General features: G+C 44.0%; 1 protein-coding gene across 1 annotated transcript in view; it reads left to right on the plus strand.

Annotated features, from left to right (window-relative positions):
• LOC144769166 (extracellular calcium-sensing receptor-like) overlaps positions 1–20,576 on the plus strand; it is an 87,972-nt gene that overhangs the window by 59,939 nt on the left and 7,457 nt on the right. Inside the window, exon 4 of the mRNA XM_078653180.1 lies at positions 4,298–4,421. Within this exon, the coding sequence (XP_078509306.1) occupies positions 4,298–4,421 (124 nt within the window). The remainder of the gene's footprint in view (positions 1–4,297; positions 4,422–20,576) is intronic.

Genomic DNA, 20,576 nt, shown 5'->3' on the forward strand with positions numbered 1-20,576 from the left:
TTTGATGATTTCATTATGTTCAAAGCTTATCTGAATGGGATAAGTTGGTTGTAAGGAGTTATCAGCTGGATCCAGTATCAGTTCTTCATCTTGTTTAAAGATGTTTGAAAAGTGGTCCACCCAAGCATCGGGATCTACAGCTACTTCTAATTTTGGGAGTTCCTTCTCTACACAGAGAAACGGTGCTTTAATTGTTCTCCAGAAAGTGACGGAATCCTTCACAATACAACTTTGCAGAATTTGTTTCCGTAATGAATCTTTAATTTGGGCTTTACGTTTCTTTTGGGCTAACTGATAGGCCTTCCTCAAGTCTGCAATCTCTTGCCTATCCCTTGTGATTTTAGTTAATGCCTTCTTCAGTTTAGTTAGCGCTTTAGTGAATTCAGTGTTAAACCACCCCTTTGAGTTGGACCTATTCGTTTTTCTAGTGATAATTAGCTCATCTCTTATTACTTTAGTGATATCCTCGTAGCTAGAAAGTATTGTCTCTGTACTGGAATTCTGATCTAGACATGCGATTAATGCTGGCAAACCCTTCTTTAGAATAATTGCCAAAACTTCCTTTTGATCTACGTTGGCCCATTTTAACGTGAAGCCATTTCGCTTATCTAAATTAAGGGTTTTTTGATCCAAGAGGCTCCAGTAAACCTTCTTTGTTAGAATGGGGGGAATGGTTATTCGAACACTATTAGAATAATGATCGCTAAATATATTTACAGAGGTTTCGAATTTACAAATTCTTGATGCTGTACAATTAGAAACTAATATGTAATCAATTATCGTGTTTGCTCCCCGACCATTAAAGGTGGTTGAAAAGGGAACTGGGGTACTGACCAAGTCATTAGCATAACCCAAATCTGCAATGGCCATGATCTTGTTCATTCGATTTCCTGTGGCTGTGTGTACGAAATGTGATAGGTTATTGCCAAGCTCATCCTGTATGCCACAGTTATCATGATCACTATTTTTACATAGATTCAGATTGAAATCACCTCCCCATATTAGCATAATGGACTTATTAGAGTATCTAGTATATACCTTTTGAAGCAATCCCAGAATGCTGTTTAAAATCTCATTTAAGTCGACTGTCCCAAGATTGTTATAGAAGTTAATCACTAAATAGATGAACTTTTTGGGACCAGTTATCATAAAGATCTGGTAGTTGTAATCTAGCTTCAGGGCTTCAATTTTACCCAGGGAGAGAGTATTTAATATGTACGTTATAAGACCTCCTTTTGGTCTACCCGAGGTCGACGGAATTGCTTCTGAGAAAAAGGTTTTGTAGCCCAAGAGATGGGAGGGTGAGCGGAGCCAAGTTTCCTGTAAAGCAATTACGTTGAATGATGTTACTATTAATCTCCAATTACTATCTGCTATTTTAGTTTGTAGCCCTGCCACATTCCAAAAAGTAATGTCAAGCGTAGTTTGATTACTAGTTTGATCGAGGTTTATACTAGTTTTTTGTAGACAGGGTATTGTCCAGTGTTCTAATTCTACATTTAGATTATGTTCTTTTAGATTTATAATCTTATCCCTTTGTCCTGATCCTGCTGTTGGCTTTATAGTTGTTTTATGGGGAACACTTGATAGGTCCCGGGCAGGTGAGGTTAAATTATCACTTTCTACTCCTTCTATTGGTAGTATTTTGGGGGTCTTAGGGGCCACGGATGTGGTAGGTATATTCCAGAGGGCAGTTTCTATTATCGACTTCTTTTTATCTACTTCCGTTGGTAGTTCAGTTTTAGTTGGAGAAGGGACTATCTTAGGTGTATCAATTAAGGGGGACTGTTCAATAGCCCCCTCTTCTGGGAAGCCCTTCCAGTCAATGACAGTCCTGTTGCTTGTTAATTCCGAAGTGGGTAATAATGAGCCCATAGGAGCGTTTGATAAATTTGCTACACTTAATCAACTTAGAGCCGTGGGTAATACATTGGTAAGTCAATCAACCCCATCCAACCCTGCAAAGGGAGCAAATCTATTTGAAATTTGGATGTTGGAAACTGTCCCCCCCAAGGTGTTGTCATAATGTGGCTTACTTATCCTTTGTTGCCGGGGTATTAGCGACCTGGGATAAAAATAACTCAAGTCATGTATCCTTATCCCCTCCCCTCCGCTCTCGGACTCCTGGTACCAATCATTTAGGTACGGAATGACCCGTCGGTCCCTTAAATTAATGATTATTGCATCTCACTGTGTGTCTTTTGGCCTCTGACCTACCCACCCAAGCCTTCTAACATTTATGATTTCCCCATTAATGTTGGGAGATAATGGTCTGTTATTCACTAACCAGTAGATTACTTTGTTTTTAAGGTCAGTGTACCCTTCCTTTTGCCCTGCTTTCAATTCTGGGACCCTTGTCAATATTGCCACATATGGGGCGGCTTCTGGGGGCAAATCAATCTGTACATTAGAGCCTTTTGAGTTCCTGGGATCCAGCTTCTCCCCATTGCTTACTCCACGCATGTCCACTGTTTTACTTAGATGTGCATCGGATCCTTTCAAACTTGATGTTTTAGATGTTTGTAGGTCGCTCTTAGACTTGGAGGGGGCCTGTGTTTTTTCCGATACCTGGGGTATTGATTTTGCAGTTTTCTCCCCTTTACTTAAAGGTATCGGTTTTGCAGTTTTATCCCCTTTACTTAGATTATGTATTCCAGGTTTCTCTCTGTTGTCTGCTAGCAAACCTTTTACTAGAGTTGTGTTTGAGGTGATAGCTTCCTTTATTGATTCGAGCTGAGTTGTTAACCTTTTAACTCTTTCCACAAGAGGTAATAATAAGGATTTAACTAAGATCTCTATATTCCATATTAGGTCTTTATGAAGGGGGGGGGGGAGAGCTGGTGTCTGAGCTGGAGTTGTGTTCTCAATTCCTATCTTTCTCGTCGTTGGGGGATTCCGGGCATTATTAGGTAATTTTGCCTGCCTTCCCTCTACTCCATGACTCCAACCGAGGAATGGGTGCATTTTATCTATTTTAAAATTTTACAAAGCTCAGTGCACACCCACAGCAACCTACGGGACAGAGGTTTGGGGCATTTCCAATTGCTGTAATATCCAGAATCAAGAGAACAAGGTCTGCCACAAGCTCCTGGGCACCCCAGTCTCTTCAGCCCAATATGCGTGTCATAGTGAACTAAAATTACACTCCATTGAAGATTATATTAGAGCCCACCCTGCTTTATTTTGGCTCGCTAAATGGAAAAATAAGGCAGCTGCCCTTAGTAGAGACATATAGCAGTGTTCCTTAAATGAAAGGTATAGATATTCCATGGTTAGCAGGAGTGCGAACCAGTTTACGGAGGATTAGCTATGGGCATGTTTTTGACAAACCAAATGATCTTGACACTGTAAGTATAAATGGGCTTCAGAAGGCCCTATGCAAGTGTTATTCTGAGGATAGACTAGCCAAAGAGACCAGTAAACCGAGTGTGGCCTTGTTTTTAAATATTGAGAATGACCATCTCCTTGCTGGCTACCTGCCTAAACCTATGGGCAGCTGGGAGCATTTCGTTTAAGGATATGTAATGTTAAGTACTTATTAAGCTTTCCCCTGGGTTTTCTAGATAACCTTGATCTTGCTCCCTTTCAATGTGATGGGCATTCAGGCCAATCCTTATTACACGTCTTATGATTTTTTAAGTATCATACGCAATATACAAAACTTCTTACTTCCTTTTTTTAAGAGGCGTTTCTATGTAGATTATAGAGAGGCATATAGGACCCCTCTTAAATTGGAGGATAATGAGTTGATAATTCGTGTGGGGGCTTTCTGAAACTGCTGTTAGAGCTCGTAACTTGATGAACACTGTATGACTGTATTTAACAGCTTGGCATCATATTGACCTTTTATGTGTTTACTTTTTTAACATATCACAATTTTGTATGTTTTCATTTTGCGATGAGTTTGACCCTTTATGAATATGTTTTTATCAGAATAAAGTCATGAAAAGGAAGAATCTAATGACATACAGTCAATAGTTTTGTACATACATGTCTTCACTCTGACGACAAAGGACCTTCGAGCAACATGGCGTATAAGATTGCATCATAAAAGGGAGTAGTGAGCCTTTATAATATATCTTACACAAGAATGAGAAATAAAGTGTGCTGATTTGTAAGCCCCCCCTCCCCTGAATCCTAGTAAGAAAATAGATTTCAAAAAAACTCCAGGCCCAACAGTTTACCCCAATATATGTACTGCTGAAAGTTGTTTGTGGTTGGCACTTTAGAGATGCCTCCATTTCAGACATTTTCAATATTCTTCTTACATCATTTTTTTCATTTCCTTGTCCTTCAGGTACCCGTCTCTCTTTGCAGTGAACCGTGCCTTCTCGGTTATAGAAAATCAGCAATAGAAGGGAAGCCTAGATGTTGTTTTGAATGTGTCCCATGTTCAGAAGGGAGCATTACCAACCAAACAGGTGGGTAAGGTTGTGTTTAAAGAATTTTAAGAAAATGTAAAGCCAGTGAAATTGATATTGACCACAGCAACTCATGTACCAACTTTGTAAGTGAACACACTAATTCATTGTTTTTTTAATAGGCCATCCCTAAGGCCCATGTTCAGAACAGTGGATATAACACAATCTAATACATTTCAATTCATTTGTCCTATTCACTTATCTGGGGTTTCTGACTACAGCAGACATCTGACTGCTCGAGAATGTATCACTTATCAACAAACCCTGTTATCATTATATCAAAACTTACAGGTTATCCACAGGCCATGCTAATCAAGTCATTATCATTCTGGTACCTTATGGCCTACACGTTATCCACTAAATGGACCAAGGCTTTTAATCCAAGAGAAGAGCTGCTGTCTTCATGGTAGACAATCCCATTATGGCCACATGACATAATACATGTCCATGGTGGCCTTCTCTTCATTATGTAGACCAAAAGCTAGGTGGAAAACAAAAGATTTCTTGGAACGAGTCTCAGTGATTCTTCCCATACACTGACCTGATGACAGGTGTCTTCAGTTGAGCCTGTATGCAAACTGAAAACTTCCTATAGTCACACTCCGCCCAGCTGGGAATCTGTCAACCTCACCCTCAACAGAGCCAAGATGAACGTCCAGGATATGGTTTTTTTGCAAATTCATGAACCTCCGTTTCCAGAGCTGCCCCTGAGTGCAGCAGTATGACTGCAGACTGCCAAATGAACTAGGGCTACCTACAAGACCAATCAAAATAACATGTTGTGTTTGTACGCTTTCAGCAAATCCCAGTGGAATGATCACTGCTGGTGAACTGTGTGCTAGATGAACATCATTGCTTTCAACAGTCCACCATTCCAACAACTGGATTCATGAAAATGAGCTCTGCAGTTTAGTGCTGGACACGTTCTAGTGTCTCAGCAGACGCTTAGTTTGCCAGCCACTCCCTCGTGGGCTGGACAACCTCGCATCCCACACGCACGCCACCCAAGTTCAGACATGGCCGTATGCAAATCAGTCTTGACCCTGTGCCTCATGGGAATAGTCCACACCGAACTGCCAAGCCAGGTCCTCCCTGGACAGGAAACAGGCACCATGGGACCGGGTTCAGGGTATTTCACCCTTCTTCAGCCAGGCTAGTTTGAATCCAGTGGCACAGTGAGCAAGGGACCCACGTCTGGGCACACCCATCCCACTTAGGGCAAAAAGTGTTACAGCAAACAAATGATGGGCGGAATGCTGACAATGCAAACATTCTCCTCCAGTCAAAAGATTTGGTTTGCCCCAGCCAGGTACCAGTCCACAGAATGCTGTAGAGGGGGAGACAGCAGCACAAATGTGAGAGGAGAGTCACACACTGATTTGCTTCGAATGCCGGTTCTACAGCACCCATTGTGTGGCTCACTGGTTAGAGGAGGCAGACCTGGAAGCAGAGGTCAGCCCGGGACCAGGGTTCAATTCCCGGCTCGGCGGGGTCTTGAGTCCTAAAAAAATGTCCATGGACTCGACAATTCTCGCTCCGGTGCCTACTCGATTCACGGGTTCACACTCTGCGACTCTGGGCAATAGCTTGCTTAATCTCCACATCGGCCCCTCGCGGCGGGATGCCTGGCTTTCACCTTGCGGATACCCTGCCGGGGTTATCTCACAGGGGAATACCAGGACGGGTTCCCTAAGCAAGCGCTTAGAAACCGCTCGGTGATTTGCGCTATATAAATTCCTGTACATTTACATTTACAGTGCACCGAGGAGAAGTGCTGTGACATGTGCATTGTCAGCCAGACAGTATCTGCCTGCAGGTGAGAGGCTCAAGGTCTGAGGCTGCACCCTCCCTGCACCGCATGACTCAAGCCATCAGCATCGTCGTGCCTGCAAGGTAAAGGACTGAGACCCCCCTTCAGCATGAGTAGAGCGAGCCCATGGCGCCTCTTGGAGCAGCCGCACGGTACCCAGGAGCAATAAATGCTCCCTGCGACCATCTTACAATACCTGCATAATTAGGCATGGCCTGCCATCCTGGAAAAGCAGCCATGGCCTGTACGTAAAGAAATAACACTTACCAGAGGGATTCCATTAGACCACGACCAGGGTTACGATAAGGACCTCGCGGCACTGCGTTCCTTCTCCCACATCAGCACCTCTGAGTAGAGGTGGCCTGCGGTTTCACCGAAGAGAGCCATGGCCTCCTCCTAAAGCGTCTGCATAGCCCCTAGCGGTGGTTTGCCACACTGCACCCTGGCCGGCGACTGAAAGAAAGTGGTGCACCATACTTTCAGTCCAAGACTGCTGTGGTGGACCTGCCTGCAGCGGGAGCAAGGGCAGAACTCCCTTAACAGAGGAAGCTGCCTTTGGAGATTAGGGAAGGCACTATAAGCAGCTCACGGCTCCCACCCCTCTCTGAGGACACCAGCCAACACAGCCTCCGGTGCTGCTGTGGTGCATACACTGGAGACTGATGACCGTATCACTGGCGGTAATGAAAGGGAAGACGAGGGTAAAGCGTGAAAGCACCACACTGAAGGCATAGCCCAGAAAACAGCTTTGTCTACCCCAGCAGAAGCCATTCATCACCCAAATACAGATCTACTGTAGCCTGACATTTCAAGAAAGACTGCTATGCTATGGCCTTGTGTAATGGTGCCACCTAGTGGCCATTATGTTGTGCTGCACGCTGGCCCTGGCAGGAGACCCAGCAGTACCCTGTGACCATGCCTCTGGTAATGCACTACCCCACAGTAACTCACCAGCTACAAACAGGGGATATACAACTCTCCATCCATCTTGCTCAACAGAGACAGAGGCTGTGAAGGACAGCCAAGACAGGCGTTGACTGTACCCTGTGCCCCATGAAGAGACTGTTTTCCTCGAGCAGCACAACAGCAGCCCAGCTTACATGCACAGAGAAAATAAGTAAACGTTCATGCCAATCACCGGCCTCCCACATGAAGAGATTGCCCATGAGAGGAATACATACAACTAGTGGCCACCTGCTGACAGTGGCAGTGGAACGAGAGCACTGGTTACACCTTGATGCCCTGCAAGAGAAAGGCACACCAAAAGCCTATCGAATCCCTCGCCCTAGGCAGCATCAATACATGGAAGAGAGCATTACAAGCCCCCCGAGCGTCTGTCTGCTGCTTCCACAAGGCAAGTTGTGTAAGCATACAGGGAGCCAGCCGGGTGAACCTCGGAGGAGTCTCTGCATGTGCAGACATGAGTCATGACGCACCACCAGAATTCCGCAGAGCCAAAACATGTGGACAGGCCTAGCATGGTCCTAATGCAGAAGAGAGAGCTTCTACATCTCCACCTGCAGTAGCACTGCCACGCAGTAGGCCAGAGACAAAAAAGGAGTGCCCCAACACTTCTGTAGGCCTGCGTCGGACATTGGTCCATTACTGTCAGGAAGAGAGTTGCACGTCGCCAAGTGACAAGTTGCCACCACCTGTCACCCTGGAGAACTAGAATAACACAGGTGCGCTTGGAGCGACCAGCGAAGGGAGAAGAACGAGGACTCATACTGCAAGATGAGATTTCACCCGCGGACACAAGACAGCCACCAGGGCATAGCGACGTCCCCGGAGACAGCTCAATGGGAGAACTAAATGTAAGCCCTGGCAAGCTTGAATCACGTCTTTCCCCAACGCTTCCCAGTGCGCCCGTTTGATCCTGAGTGTTGACTGTCTACGTCAGATGGCATCCCTGCTCCCAATCGAAGATGCAATGGGAGAAGAACAGCACCAGCAAAGATGCGTGGCTGCGAAGTTCCTCCAGTCATCCTTTCTCGTGGCAAATCATCACCACCTGTCGTCCAGGTCTAATGTCAACCACAACATCACTTCCATGTGCATCGCCCGATCCAACCAAGGAGCAACTCGTCACAAGGTGAAGCCTTGCACCTGCAAAGTTCCAAGAGGCTGAGGTGCCACTGGCAAGTCATGCCATCTTAGTACCTGGATGCCTCCTGGAGAAGACTCTGTAGTGAGACTCCACTGACAGTCCTGATGCACCATGTTCGAATTGTCAGACACCAACAGCATCACCCCCAGAGCACACAGGTCCACTCAACAGTGTGTAAGTTGACATCGATCTGACAGAAAGACTGCCAAGGAATTTTGACTCCTTCAACGCATCCTTTGTGCCCAGTAGAAGCTGGTTAAATTATGGACATGTGCCGAGATGCCTGGGTACTCCCAGCTGCACTTGTCGACTAGTGTCCCAGGTACTGCCTCTAAAGACTGAGAGACTAAATGATGTCTTCTGTGTGTAGTTCATTTTCACAGTTTGGAGTGGGTTTTAATTTTAATAGAGTTTGGGAGGAATCTAGTGTCATGCTGGACACGTTCTGGCACAGGTTCAAGACTGATTTGCATATGGCCATGTCTGAACTGGGGTTGCGTGGTGAGCAAAATAACGATGCATTAAACCCAGATCTGTGACTGGGGGTGAATGTTTTGCCAATGTGCAACATTCCGTCCATCACCTTGTGTGTTTTGCTGTTCGCCCTATGTGGGAAGGGTATGCTCAGACGTGGGTCCCGTGCTCAATACGCCACTGGAGTCAAGCTATCCTGGCTGATGACTACTGATAGCCAGAAACCAGTCCTAGGATGCTTGATTCCGGTCCAGGGAAGACATGGCTTGGCAGTTCGGGCTGGACTGTTCCCATGAGGCACAGGGTCAAGACTGATTTGCATATGGCCATGTCTGAACTGGGGTGGCGTGGTGAGCAAAATAACGATGGATTAAACCCAGTTCTGTGACTGGGGGTGAGTGTTTTGCCAATGTGCAACATTCCGTCCATCATCTTGTGTGTTTTGCTGTTCGCCCTATGTGGGAAGGGTATGGCCAGACGTGGGTCTCGTGCTCGCTACGCCACTGGAGTCAAGCTATCCTGGCTGATGACAGCTGATAGCCAGAAACCGATCCTAGGATGCTTGATTCCGGTCCAGGGAAGACATGGCTTGGCAGTTCAGGCTGGACTGTTTCCATGAGTCACAGGGTCAAGACTGATTTGCATATGGCCATGTCTGAACAGGGGTGGTGTGGTGAGCAAAATAACGATGGATTAAACCCACATCTGTGACTCGGGGTGAATGCTTTGCCAATGTGCAACATTCCGTCCATCACCTTGTGTGTTTTGCTGTTCGCCCTAGCTGGGAAGTGTATGCCCAGACGTGGGTCCAGTGATCACTACGCCACTGGAGTCAAGCTATCCTGGAAGATGACGGCTGATAGCCAGAAACCGGTCCTAGGATGCTTGATTCCTGTCCAGGGAAGACATGTCTTGGCAGATCGGGTGGGACTGTTCCCATGAGGCACAGAATCAAGACTGATTTGCAAATGGCCATGTCTGAACTGGGGTGGCGTGGTGAGCAAAATGACGATGGATTAAACCCAGATCTGTGACTGGGGGTGAATGTTTTGCCAATGTGCAACATTCCGTCCATCGCCTTGTGTGTTTTGCTGTTCGCCCTATGTGGGAAGTGTATGCCCAGATGTGGGTCCTGTGCTCACTACGCCACTGGAGTCAGGCTATCCTAGCTGATGACGGCTGATAGACAGAAACCGGTCCTAGGATGCTTGATTCCGGTCCAGGGAAGAGATGGCTTGGCAGTTCAGGCTGGACTGTTTCCATGAGTCACAGGGTCAAGACTGATTTGCATATGGCCATGTCTGAACTGGGGTTGCGTGGTGAGCAAAATAACGATGCATTAAACCCAGATCTGTGACTGGGGGTGAATGTTTTGCCAATGTGCAACATTCCGTCCATCACCTTGTGTGTTTTGCTGTTCGCCCTATTTGGGAAGGGTATGCCCAGACGTGGGTCCCGTGCTCAATACGCCACTGGAGTCAAGCTATCCTGGCTGATGACGGCTGATAGCCAGAAACCGGTCCTAGGATGCTTGATTCCGGTCCAGGGAAGACATGGCTTGGCAGTTCGGGCTGGACTGTTCCCATGAGGCACAGGGTCAAGACTGATTTGCATATGGCCATGTCTGAACTGGGGTGGCGTGGTGAGCAAAATAACAATGGATTAAACCCAGATCTGTGACTGGGGGTGAGTGTTTTGCCAATGTGCAACATTCCGTCCATCATCTTGTGTGTTTTGCTGTTCTCCTATGTGGGAAGTGTATGCCCAGACGTGGGTCCAGTGATCACTACGCCACTGGAGTCAAGCTATCCTGGATGATGACGGCTGATAGCCAGAAACCGGTCCTAGGATGCTTGATTCCTGTCCAGGGAAGACATGTCTTGGCAGATCGGGTGGGACTGTTCCCATGAGGCACAGAATCAAGACTGATTTGCATATGGCCATGTCTGAACTGGGGTGGCGTGGTGAGCAAAATGACGATGGATTAAACCCAGATCTGTGACTGGGGGTGAATGTTTTGCCAATGTGCAACATTCCGTCCATCGCCTTGTGTGTTTTGCTGTTCGCCCTATGTGGGAAGTGTATGCCCAGATGTGGGTCCTGTGCTCACTACGCCACTGGAGTCAGGCTATCCTAGCTGATGACGGCTGATAGACAGAAACCAGTCCTAGGATGCTTGATTCCGGTCCAGGGAAGAGATGGCTTGGCAGTTCGGGCTGGACTGTTCCCATGAGGCACAGGGTCAAGACTGATTTGCTATGGCCATGTCTGAACTGGGGTGGCGTGGTGAGCAAAATAACGATGGAATAAACCCAGATCTGTGACTGGGGGTTAATGTTTTGCCAATGTGCAACATTCCGTCCATCACCTTGTGTGTTTTGACGTTCTGGTGTCTCAGCAGACACTTAGTTTGTCAGCCACTACCTCAAGGGCTGGACACACTGTCACCCACACCCATTCATCACAAGCATCACAAGGGACGTGGCCCTGCTAATAAAAGGCCCAGAGTGTACATGCTTGGGGCTAGTTTACTAAGCATACATCAGGTGTGTTAGTAGCATGTGGGCCTCGGACCAACATCACTACGGTCTCCACTAAATGCTTCTAAAATCTCTCTTGAGGGCCATTTTGAAAATCGAATGTAGCAACTAAATGCGCCCTGGAAATTAGACAGCTACATCAATTTTGTGTTTGTCATATTTAGTGGATTACTCGACCTGACTAACCAGGGCTAGCAACTTTGTAATTAGAAGCCCTCGATCACGTTTAGTAAGGTCGTGGGTCGGTATATCTTGGTCCTCCGCCAAGTCTAAAAACGTGTTAGCGTCATCATTGGGCTCCCTTTTTGTAGTTCGCTTACCTCCACCAGGAGGAGTACCACTGGTTATTGCAGTAGTGATTAGTAATGTAGTGAAAGGTGCTCAAGTGAAGTGAAATGTTTTAAAATGTAACCCAGGGCGCCGAGGGAAGAGTGAGCACAAGTCGCTGCCACCTTACCGATCAGAAGGTACAAAGTGCCTGCCGGCCTCCCTGATTAAGCGCGCAATGTCGAGCTTAAAGAAATAATTCACTCTCCACATAGAATGGAACCAGTATAGTTCCAATTAATTACTTGTGCAATACGCAAGATACTTGCACACTTTTGAGGTCCTGAAGAAACCCCACCGACCATCAAGGCGTATACACAGGGCTGAAACATGTCGACCTATTCACTGGACACTAGTTTTGCGTAGGACAAGTAACTCGTCCACATACGCAGTGCTTTGTTTTTTATTAGTACTTGATTCCTGACTCTTAAAATTTTTTGTCAAGGATATACAAGTTTTTTTAAAAATTTCACTTCACTTGAGCACCTTTCACTACATTACTAACTCTTTTCTTCTCCCCCTCATTGATTTATGATATTTAGTGGATCTTCAGCACTTCACTTAACTTCTCAAACTAACTAACCTACCTACCTGAGCATCAACCTAAATTCAAATGTTTCAAAATGCACAAGTTACTTCTAGTCAGCTCTGACTAGTAACCAGAGGATCCTCTGGAAAATAGATTGGACATTGGAGTCGATGAGCGGAATACACTGTGCCAGGCCTTTAGGATCTCAAAAAGATCTTAACATTGCTGTAATTACTCTTAGATTATGAAAAAGACATCTGTTCTATTTTAACTAGACTGGATTATCTAATATTGTGAATCACCTCACCTAACTATTTCTCTTTTCACCCTACAATATGACTTGTAAGGCAGAAACCTTTTCTGTGATAACTCTAAGAGTGTACAGCCAGTTACTGAGGCAGAAAGGGAACGAAGATCAATGGTTACAGTGATCGTATCAGGGAGTGCCTGTCACCCAAAGGTTATGTCGCCATAGCAGCAAGGTAGGAGGTGAGGCCCTTAACACTGGTGCTGCATGAGTCCCTTTTACCCTCGTTGACTGGGAGGTAGCCAAAAGACCCTACTTCTGGCTGAGGACCTGCAGTCGGGCCCGCATCGGTGATACCTGTTCGGGCCTGTTTGGGCCTGCTCTGCAACATCTTGTTTCTGCTGAGCCACAAGATGTCCCAGTGGAATACGTTATAGTCCAGTCGGCATTTGCCCAACATTGTGCAGCTGGTGTTGTGGGAGATAGGATTGGAGAAACGTACTGTTGTCTGCTATCCGCAAACCACAGCCTCCCTACTGCAGGCAGGACCAGGAGAGTCAGGACATAGAGCAGACTCATGGTAAACAGGTAACTAAGGTCTATTCTGTCATTTCTGTGGAATCAATTTGTTGGTATCTCTGATACGGTAAAACAGAGTTTCCCTCGGTCCAAACTGTGGATGAAAGTGTTGCATTTCCACTTCTTCAAGTTCTTCCTAACTGACCAGTTACCATCAAATATATGCTGGTAACTACTCCTTCAAGGACCCCTTCAAGGATTTCTCCCACCCACTCCTATATATATTTTTTTTTTAAGTCCTCATAGCCCAGGTAAGCAGAAAGCTGTCCCAGATCACTTCCCAGTAGGTACCACTAGTGATCTTATTAGGAGCCTGGAATGGTACACTCTATACCTTGCAACCTTGCTCAACCATTGGTGCCTGTTCCGCCCGAGATCCATCGGCTACCACCGAGTATTTGCAAAATGATATAGAGGCCTAATCATTGGACTCATTCATAAATGTCTGTACCCAAACCTCATAGGGAATCCAGAAAGCATTTTGCCTACATTTATGTACTCTATCCAAAGAATTTGTATACTTTATCGAGGCCAGCCATTCCAATTTGCTAGGGGGAGTAGCCTTAACCCATTTCTTACATATTTCCCTACGAGCAAGTAGTATTAAGTAAAAAAATTATTTTTTTCATATTTTTTGACATAAATTCATTATTATTTATAAGCCCAAAAAAGACCAGCAATCCACTCACCTGGAGTGGTTCACCCAGAATAGATCAAATTGTATTACTCACATCTAGCCAGAAGGTTTGAATCACCAGACAAGACATGAACATATGCGTATCATCACCTTTCTCCTTGTTGCATTTTGGACATTTAGGAACAACTCCACTCCCCATTTTAGATAATTTGTATGGAGTCCAATAAACCCTGCGGAGACAAAAAAGGTGGTTCTGCCTTAAATTTGCGGGTCGGACTGTAGAGTATGGAATGTCAAAGGATACTTGCCATAATTCTTGTATCTGTTCTCCTGGCAAGCTCCTCTCCCACATCTCCATAGGCAGGTTAAAATTTCTATCCGCCAGTTCCACTAATAGCAAGTAGTAATTTGCCACCTCTTTTTTGTGAGTAGTTCCAGCTACCAAACTTTCTTCCAGCTTCTTTGACAATCCTGCACCAAGGCCATCAGTACGGCTCCAACTTAGCATTTGCAGATACTTGAATCTCGAAAGTTGGCCACCGAACAATATTTGACACTCCTCCCATGATATTAGATTGCCATCCATTATCAGTTGCCTCCCGGTAGTGATTCCTATATCCTTCAATGGACGCACTAGACAATCTTTCGACCATTCTGGAGATCCTGGAGGGGAAACAGCCACTACAACGCGGCCGTTTCCACCAATGCACTAACCACGCATGCTTTACAATGCATGCGTGGTTCCCACTATAACCTTTACCACGCATTCCTTTACTACGAAATACGTACTAAAGGAATGTGAGTTAAAGGTCAAATAAAAAAGGGGGCTTGGCTGGGCTCGGGGGGTCTCCCCTCCAAAAAAAAACTAACAAGCGGGTTTTAAAAATGGAAAAGAAAACGTACCTAAAAAACGCTGTTCTGTGCCTCTTGTCGTTCATGGAAAGAGCCTCCCTAATGACGTGATTACGTACATGCTTCTACGTACTGCATCTAAAATAGAGAAAGGACCACTTAAAACAGAGTTAGAAGAAGGAGAATTCCGTCCATATAAAATGTAAGTATATTTTTTTATTATAATAATTTCTTCGGTTAGGCTTAATTAAAAAAAAATATATATATATATATATATATATAGATAGATTTGAACTAAATAATCAGCCATGCAGTCGGTTTACCATGAAAATGCCAATATCATGCATAGTTAAACAACAAAAATCGTTGTAAAGGTATGCGTGGTAAAGGCATTTTTGTGGTACACCACATGCGTGGTAATGGCAATCCGTTGTAACGCATGTGTGGAAAAGGCATGCGTTGCAACGGAATGCGTTGTAACATCATACAACCTCCTGGAGAGTCGAAAATAGACACCATCCCACTGTAGTAATTGATTTTCAACTCTCTCCTAACTTTGATCCAAGTTATCACTAAGCTCTGTAGGATTTTTAGACGTATTTGTTTTAACAATCTCGGATCTCCATATTTATGGGTAAAACCATACTCTTCCCCTTTTATGTCTTTTAACATTGCTATATACATCTTTCCTGTCTCTGATTCATCTGGTGTTCTAACTAACCCTTTCCCACCTTTCAACAAAAACACCCAGGCATTATAGGATAGGTCTGGCAACCTTAGACCCCCTTTCTCGTATTGTCGTCTAAGCTTTTTCCACGAAATACGCACCCCTTTAGAGGCCCAAATGAAACTGGTTACTTTAGACTGTACTTTTTTAAGCCACTCATCCTTAAAAGCCAGCGAAATATTCTGGAATAAAAACGTGACTTTCGGGAGGATTATCATGATGTTAACTCTCCCATAAATGGATAGGGGCAGGTGAGACCACCCCAACAATACTTTCCCTATAATCTTATATATGTTTTGAAAGTTGCTTTCAGGAATTTGTTCTATTTTCTCTGTAATTTTAATACCCAGATATCTCATTTCTTTCTTAACACAACTCTCTTGTGTGGTCATGTTCCAAGCCATAATAACCGTTTTCCCTTGATTGATTTCATATCCTAATATCTTCCCAAACCCTGTAGCCAACTCATAAACTTTGGGTAGTGCTAAACTGAGATTTGAGGTATATACTACCAAATCATCCGCGTATAATCCCACTTTCTTCTGCCAACACCTGGTCTGAAAGGGAAGTATCTCCATATGTTTCCTAATTTGTTCTGCCAGGGGTTCGATATTAAGGTTAAAGAGCAGTGGGGACAGCTGGCATCCCTGTCTCGTCCCTCTAAGGATATTACATTTCTCAGATAACCTCCCATTTATTAATATGTTTGCAGTCGGGTGTTATAAATCTGCTTTACTGCCCTGCAGAAATTTTCCCCTAAATTGGATAATCTCAAAACTTCATGCAGGTAAGACCAATTTACTCGGTCAAACGCTTTAGTTGCATCTACTGTAATGACCGCTAATGGGACCTTATGTACAGAGGCTGGGTCAATAGCACCTATGAGACTATAGGTTAAATCCTTGATATTCCTGCCTCACACAAACCCTTTTTGATCTTCATGAAGGAGTGTTCCCACCACCCCATTCAACCTCTCTGCTAGTATCTTTGCATAAATCTTATAATCTGCGTTTAGCAGAGATATAGGTCTGCATGAGTCGCAGCAGTCTGGTTTCTTATCGGCCTTAAGGATCAGAGTCACTATAGCATCATTCCATGAAGGGGGAATCGCATCTCCTGTATCAAAAATAGCTGTACATAACTCACTAATGAAAAGCATCAAATAGTTACTTAACTTCTTAAAAACTTCCAAGGGCAGACCATCAGGACCTGCTGCCTTGCTGGATTTCCCCGAAGTTATGGCATTTTCTATTTCCTGCTCAGTTATTGAATTGTTTATAGCAGCTTTCTGGGGTTCGGATGCTTTTTGAGGTAATTCTTGTTCTAACCAATCTAGGACTTCTGTCCTTATCATAAATAGATCTTCTTTATATACCTCTTCATAATATTATAGCATGGTATCCTCAATGCTGGCCCCTGCTGTTATTGGACATCCAGCATTCCCAAAATTCAGCTCTTTTATGAAGTTGCTAGCCTGATCACTCTTTGCCTTCCAGGCAAGTAGCTTGCCACACCCTTCCCCATAATTGAAAGGAGCCAGTTTACTGGCTTGCCACCTTTCTTGCAGCTGCCTTTCTACTACCGCCGACAGATCCGTCTTAAGTGTTTGAATCAATGCCTTCCCTACCTCATCCCCTACTTTATTATACTGTATTTTATGCTCCACGCTCTGAATTTTATTTTCTATATTAAGAACTTCTGCCCTGCGTTGTTTATTTTTGTATGACTGAATTGATGTAATCCTGCCCCTCAAAAGGGCCTTGTACGAATCCCAGACAATCCCTATCAAGGCACTTCCCCGATTATTACAAACAAATTCCAGGGATTCCAAACCGAGTTAATTTATCACCTAATCATCGGAAAGGATGGAGTGATCCATATTCCACCATCGTTGTATCGCTTTAGTCGAAGGGACCAGAGCCAATGTTATCACAGAGTGGTCAGACAGGTGTGCTGTCACATGGGTTGAGTCACAAACCTGATCTTTTATATTATGATCCACTAAAAACAAATCTATTCCAGGCTGGTGCTTGTATTTTTTATTATTAAAAGTAAAACTATTTAGAGCTCCCTTCTTTTCTCTCCATATATCGCACCACCCTAGATTCTTTATTGTGTTTTTTATCAGCGCTCTAGACTTATTATGCGTTATACTGGTACTCTTAGTCGTACGGTCAAGATTACCATCTAAAACCACGTTGAAATCACCTGCCAATATGACCGGATCAGGGAAATCCAACAATTAGCAGGTTACTGAATGGCATTGGGTCATCAATATTAGGCCCATAATAGCCCACTATTGTATATATTTGATCGTAGTATTTGACTTTTGTGATTGCCCATCTTCCAGTCTTATCCACCCTGCTATCAAGTACCACCATCTGATGATTTACTTTTATCAAAATTACCACCCCCTTATAGAGTTGCTGCTCTGTACATACCATATACTGTACCCATCTCCTACTTTTAAACAACTCTCTCATCTCATCCCCAGTTAGGTGTGTCTCCTGTAGTAGAATAACTTGAGCAGAGGATTTTTTTAGATATTGTAAAATCCTCTCGCGCCTATAACACCACCTTAATCCATTAACATTCCATGATAAAAGTTCTATCGGTGGTTTCTGATTCGCTGTCATTCCTTCTCTTTTTTGTCTTTGATAACCGTACTGCTACCGGGATTTCGATATATAAAGAGGACTTCTTTTTTTTGGTTTTTTTCCCCTTGCTCCCACACCCGTGCACCAAAACTACCTGTGATCCCACCCATTCCCACCCCTTGGAAAACCCTCCTTTATCTTCCTAAAGGCCTAAGCCTAGGCCTGGGGAGGCCCTGGTTTGGGGAAATCAAAAATCCACATACCCCACCTGACACAAATAATAATGGTAACATGCCACTAAGGACCCTATGACTCATCACTAGCAGCCCTGTATGCCATATCAAACTAAGTGATCCCATCTATCCAACTCCAGCTCCTGATATGGATCTCAGAAACTTTTCCCCCTCCTCAATCCTACGATCTTATTGTTATGCATTACCCGTAAACTAGCTGGAAACTTTAACTGAGCTGTGGCACCCAACCTCTTGAAGGACTCAATCAAATTCCCCAGTTCCCATTGCTTGTTTGCTGTCAGTTGAGAGATATCTGACCGGATCTCAAAATTGATACCGTCTACTATCAGGGATCTCTGCTTTAATGCCTTGAGAAGTATTTCTTCTTTAAAACTATATGTATGGAAGTTTACCAATATTTTCCTTGGTGTAACTTTATTAACGTTCCTTCTATATGGGTCTCTGTGGACCCTTTTAATATCCATACTAAGTTCTTCTTCTGACCATTTTAGTTGTAACCCTTCCCTAAACAGATGTATCATTAATTTTTTTATGTCTTCTCCCTCTGATCCTTCCGGGACCTTAAGCACTCGGAGATTACATCTTCGTTGGTTGTTTTCCAGGGATTCTATTTTATCCTTCAATTGCTGCTCATTGCCCCTGAGTTCACTGATCTCCTTTGTATTTTCTGCCACCTGATATATCAAATCTTTCAGTCCGATCTCCAGCTGTGCGGTTCTCTCAGCTACATCATTCAGTTTCTGTCCTAAACTTTCACAGACAGACCGGATTTCTCTCTAATTTAACTCAGAAGTTTCAAACCTATTTTTGACCTCCACTGTCAGTAAGTGAATCTACTCTGTGACTGATTGCACCTGAGCTTGAGGTTGAGACTGTATTGATGATAGAGGTTGAACCTGAACCTAGGTTAAAGGTTGGAGCTGTATTTGTACTTGCAAATCATTTTCAGCTTGGACGGCCTCAGTTGCACCATTATTCTCCCCCTTTTTAGTTGCTCCGTTGGTGGGTGGACCATTGAGGGGCTGTGAAGCTAAGGCACCCCCTGGTTACCTTAGGGTTCAAGAGGAGGGGGAAAGAACAAGGACAACTATAAGAAAAACCTCTTGTCAGACCCAATAAATTTACATCAGGCAATAGCTCTATATTAGTCCATTATGTGTACAGCACAAAAACAAATAAGAACATAAGTTATATCTTTCAAATGATTGTAATTTATTTTGTACACATTTTTTTTTTCATCTTTTTAGTATAAAAAACTTTTTTTGATACATAAAAAAGAAAGAAAGAACAGTTAATTTTTCATTTTTCAGTAAACATAATTGTTTTCAAATATCACAATAATTTTCTATAAGTATCAAAAGTTAAAAAGCCCCACAAACAAAACAAGTCACAGTAAAATTGTAATCACAAATCATACTCTCATGTACACTACCTTATCAATCACACTACTCACGCTCACTAACTCACACGTAACACTTTTTCAAAGGAAAAAGAAAAAACAATAGAAAGGCACATCTGATCTGGTCTAAACTGAATAGTCATATTCATATAAGGGACATGATTTCATCCTCTTGTTTATCTGGGGTTTTCTTTTGGTTGTTTTTCTTGGGATGTGTCTCTCAGATGTGCAGAAGTGGCCTACGTACGTTTCGGTGACTTGATATTTATATCACCTTCATCAGGGCCGAAGAAAAAGAAACAATATCCACAGAAAAAGGTGGGGAGTCTAAATATATTGTGGGTTCCTGGTAGAGGAATCAAAAAATGAATCTTAGTACGGGATCATGAGATGTCCCAGTTCAAAATACAACGAACACAGAACGCTGCAGCCCGACTACTCATGAACCTTCCCTCCAGAGTGTCAGCTAAACCTGCCCTCAAAGCCCTGCACTGGCTCCCGGTGCGTCAAAGAGTGGAATTCAAAGCCATGTGCACGGCTTACAAACTGATTAATGGAGCTGGCCCCCCGATTCTCAGCGACCTGGTAACGCCTTATATAGCTCCCAGAGCCCTGCGGTCCGAGAATGAACATCTAGCCATCATCCCCAAATTTAAAAAGACACGCACTGGTGGCCGACGCTTCTCCGTGAAAGCTTCCACCAGATGGAACTCACTCCCCCGTTCCCTCAGACTGGAACCCAGCTATCTTATTTTTAGAAAAAAATTGAAAACACTTCTATTTCCGAAATAACGTCCCCCCCCTTTTTTTTTTTTCTTCCTTTTCTCTCCTCCATCTCATCTGGATATCAAAATCATTACAGCGCGGGGATGCCTTCGGGTCACCAGGCGCTCTACAAGTCGTTAAAATAAATAAATAAATAAATAAAAGATGGCAGGGGCGTCCTTCTAGATAAGTATAATAGAGGGCTGAAGGCTGTGTCATAAAGTCTTGTTAGGGTCAATCAAGCGTCTAAGTTTCCCATAGCTTTTCAGCGAGGAGGAAGAATATGTTGTCATATGTCCATTATTATATGT

This window comes from Lissotriton helveticus, chromosome 7 (assembly GCF_964261635.1).
Source record: "Lissotriton helveticus chromosome 7, aLisHel1.1, whole genome shotgun sequence".
Lineage (NCBI taxonomy): Eukaryota > Metazoa > Chordata > Amphibia > Caudata > Salamandridae > Lissotriton > Lissotriton helveticus.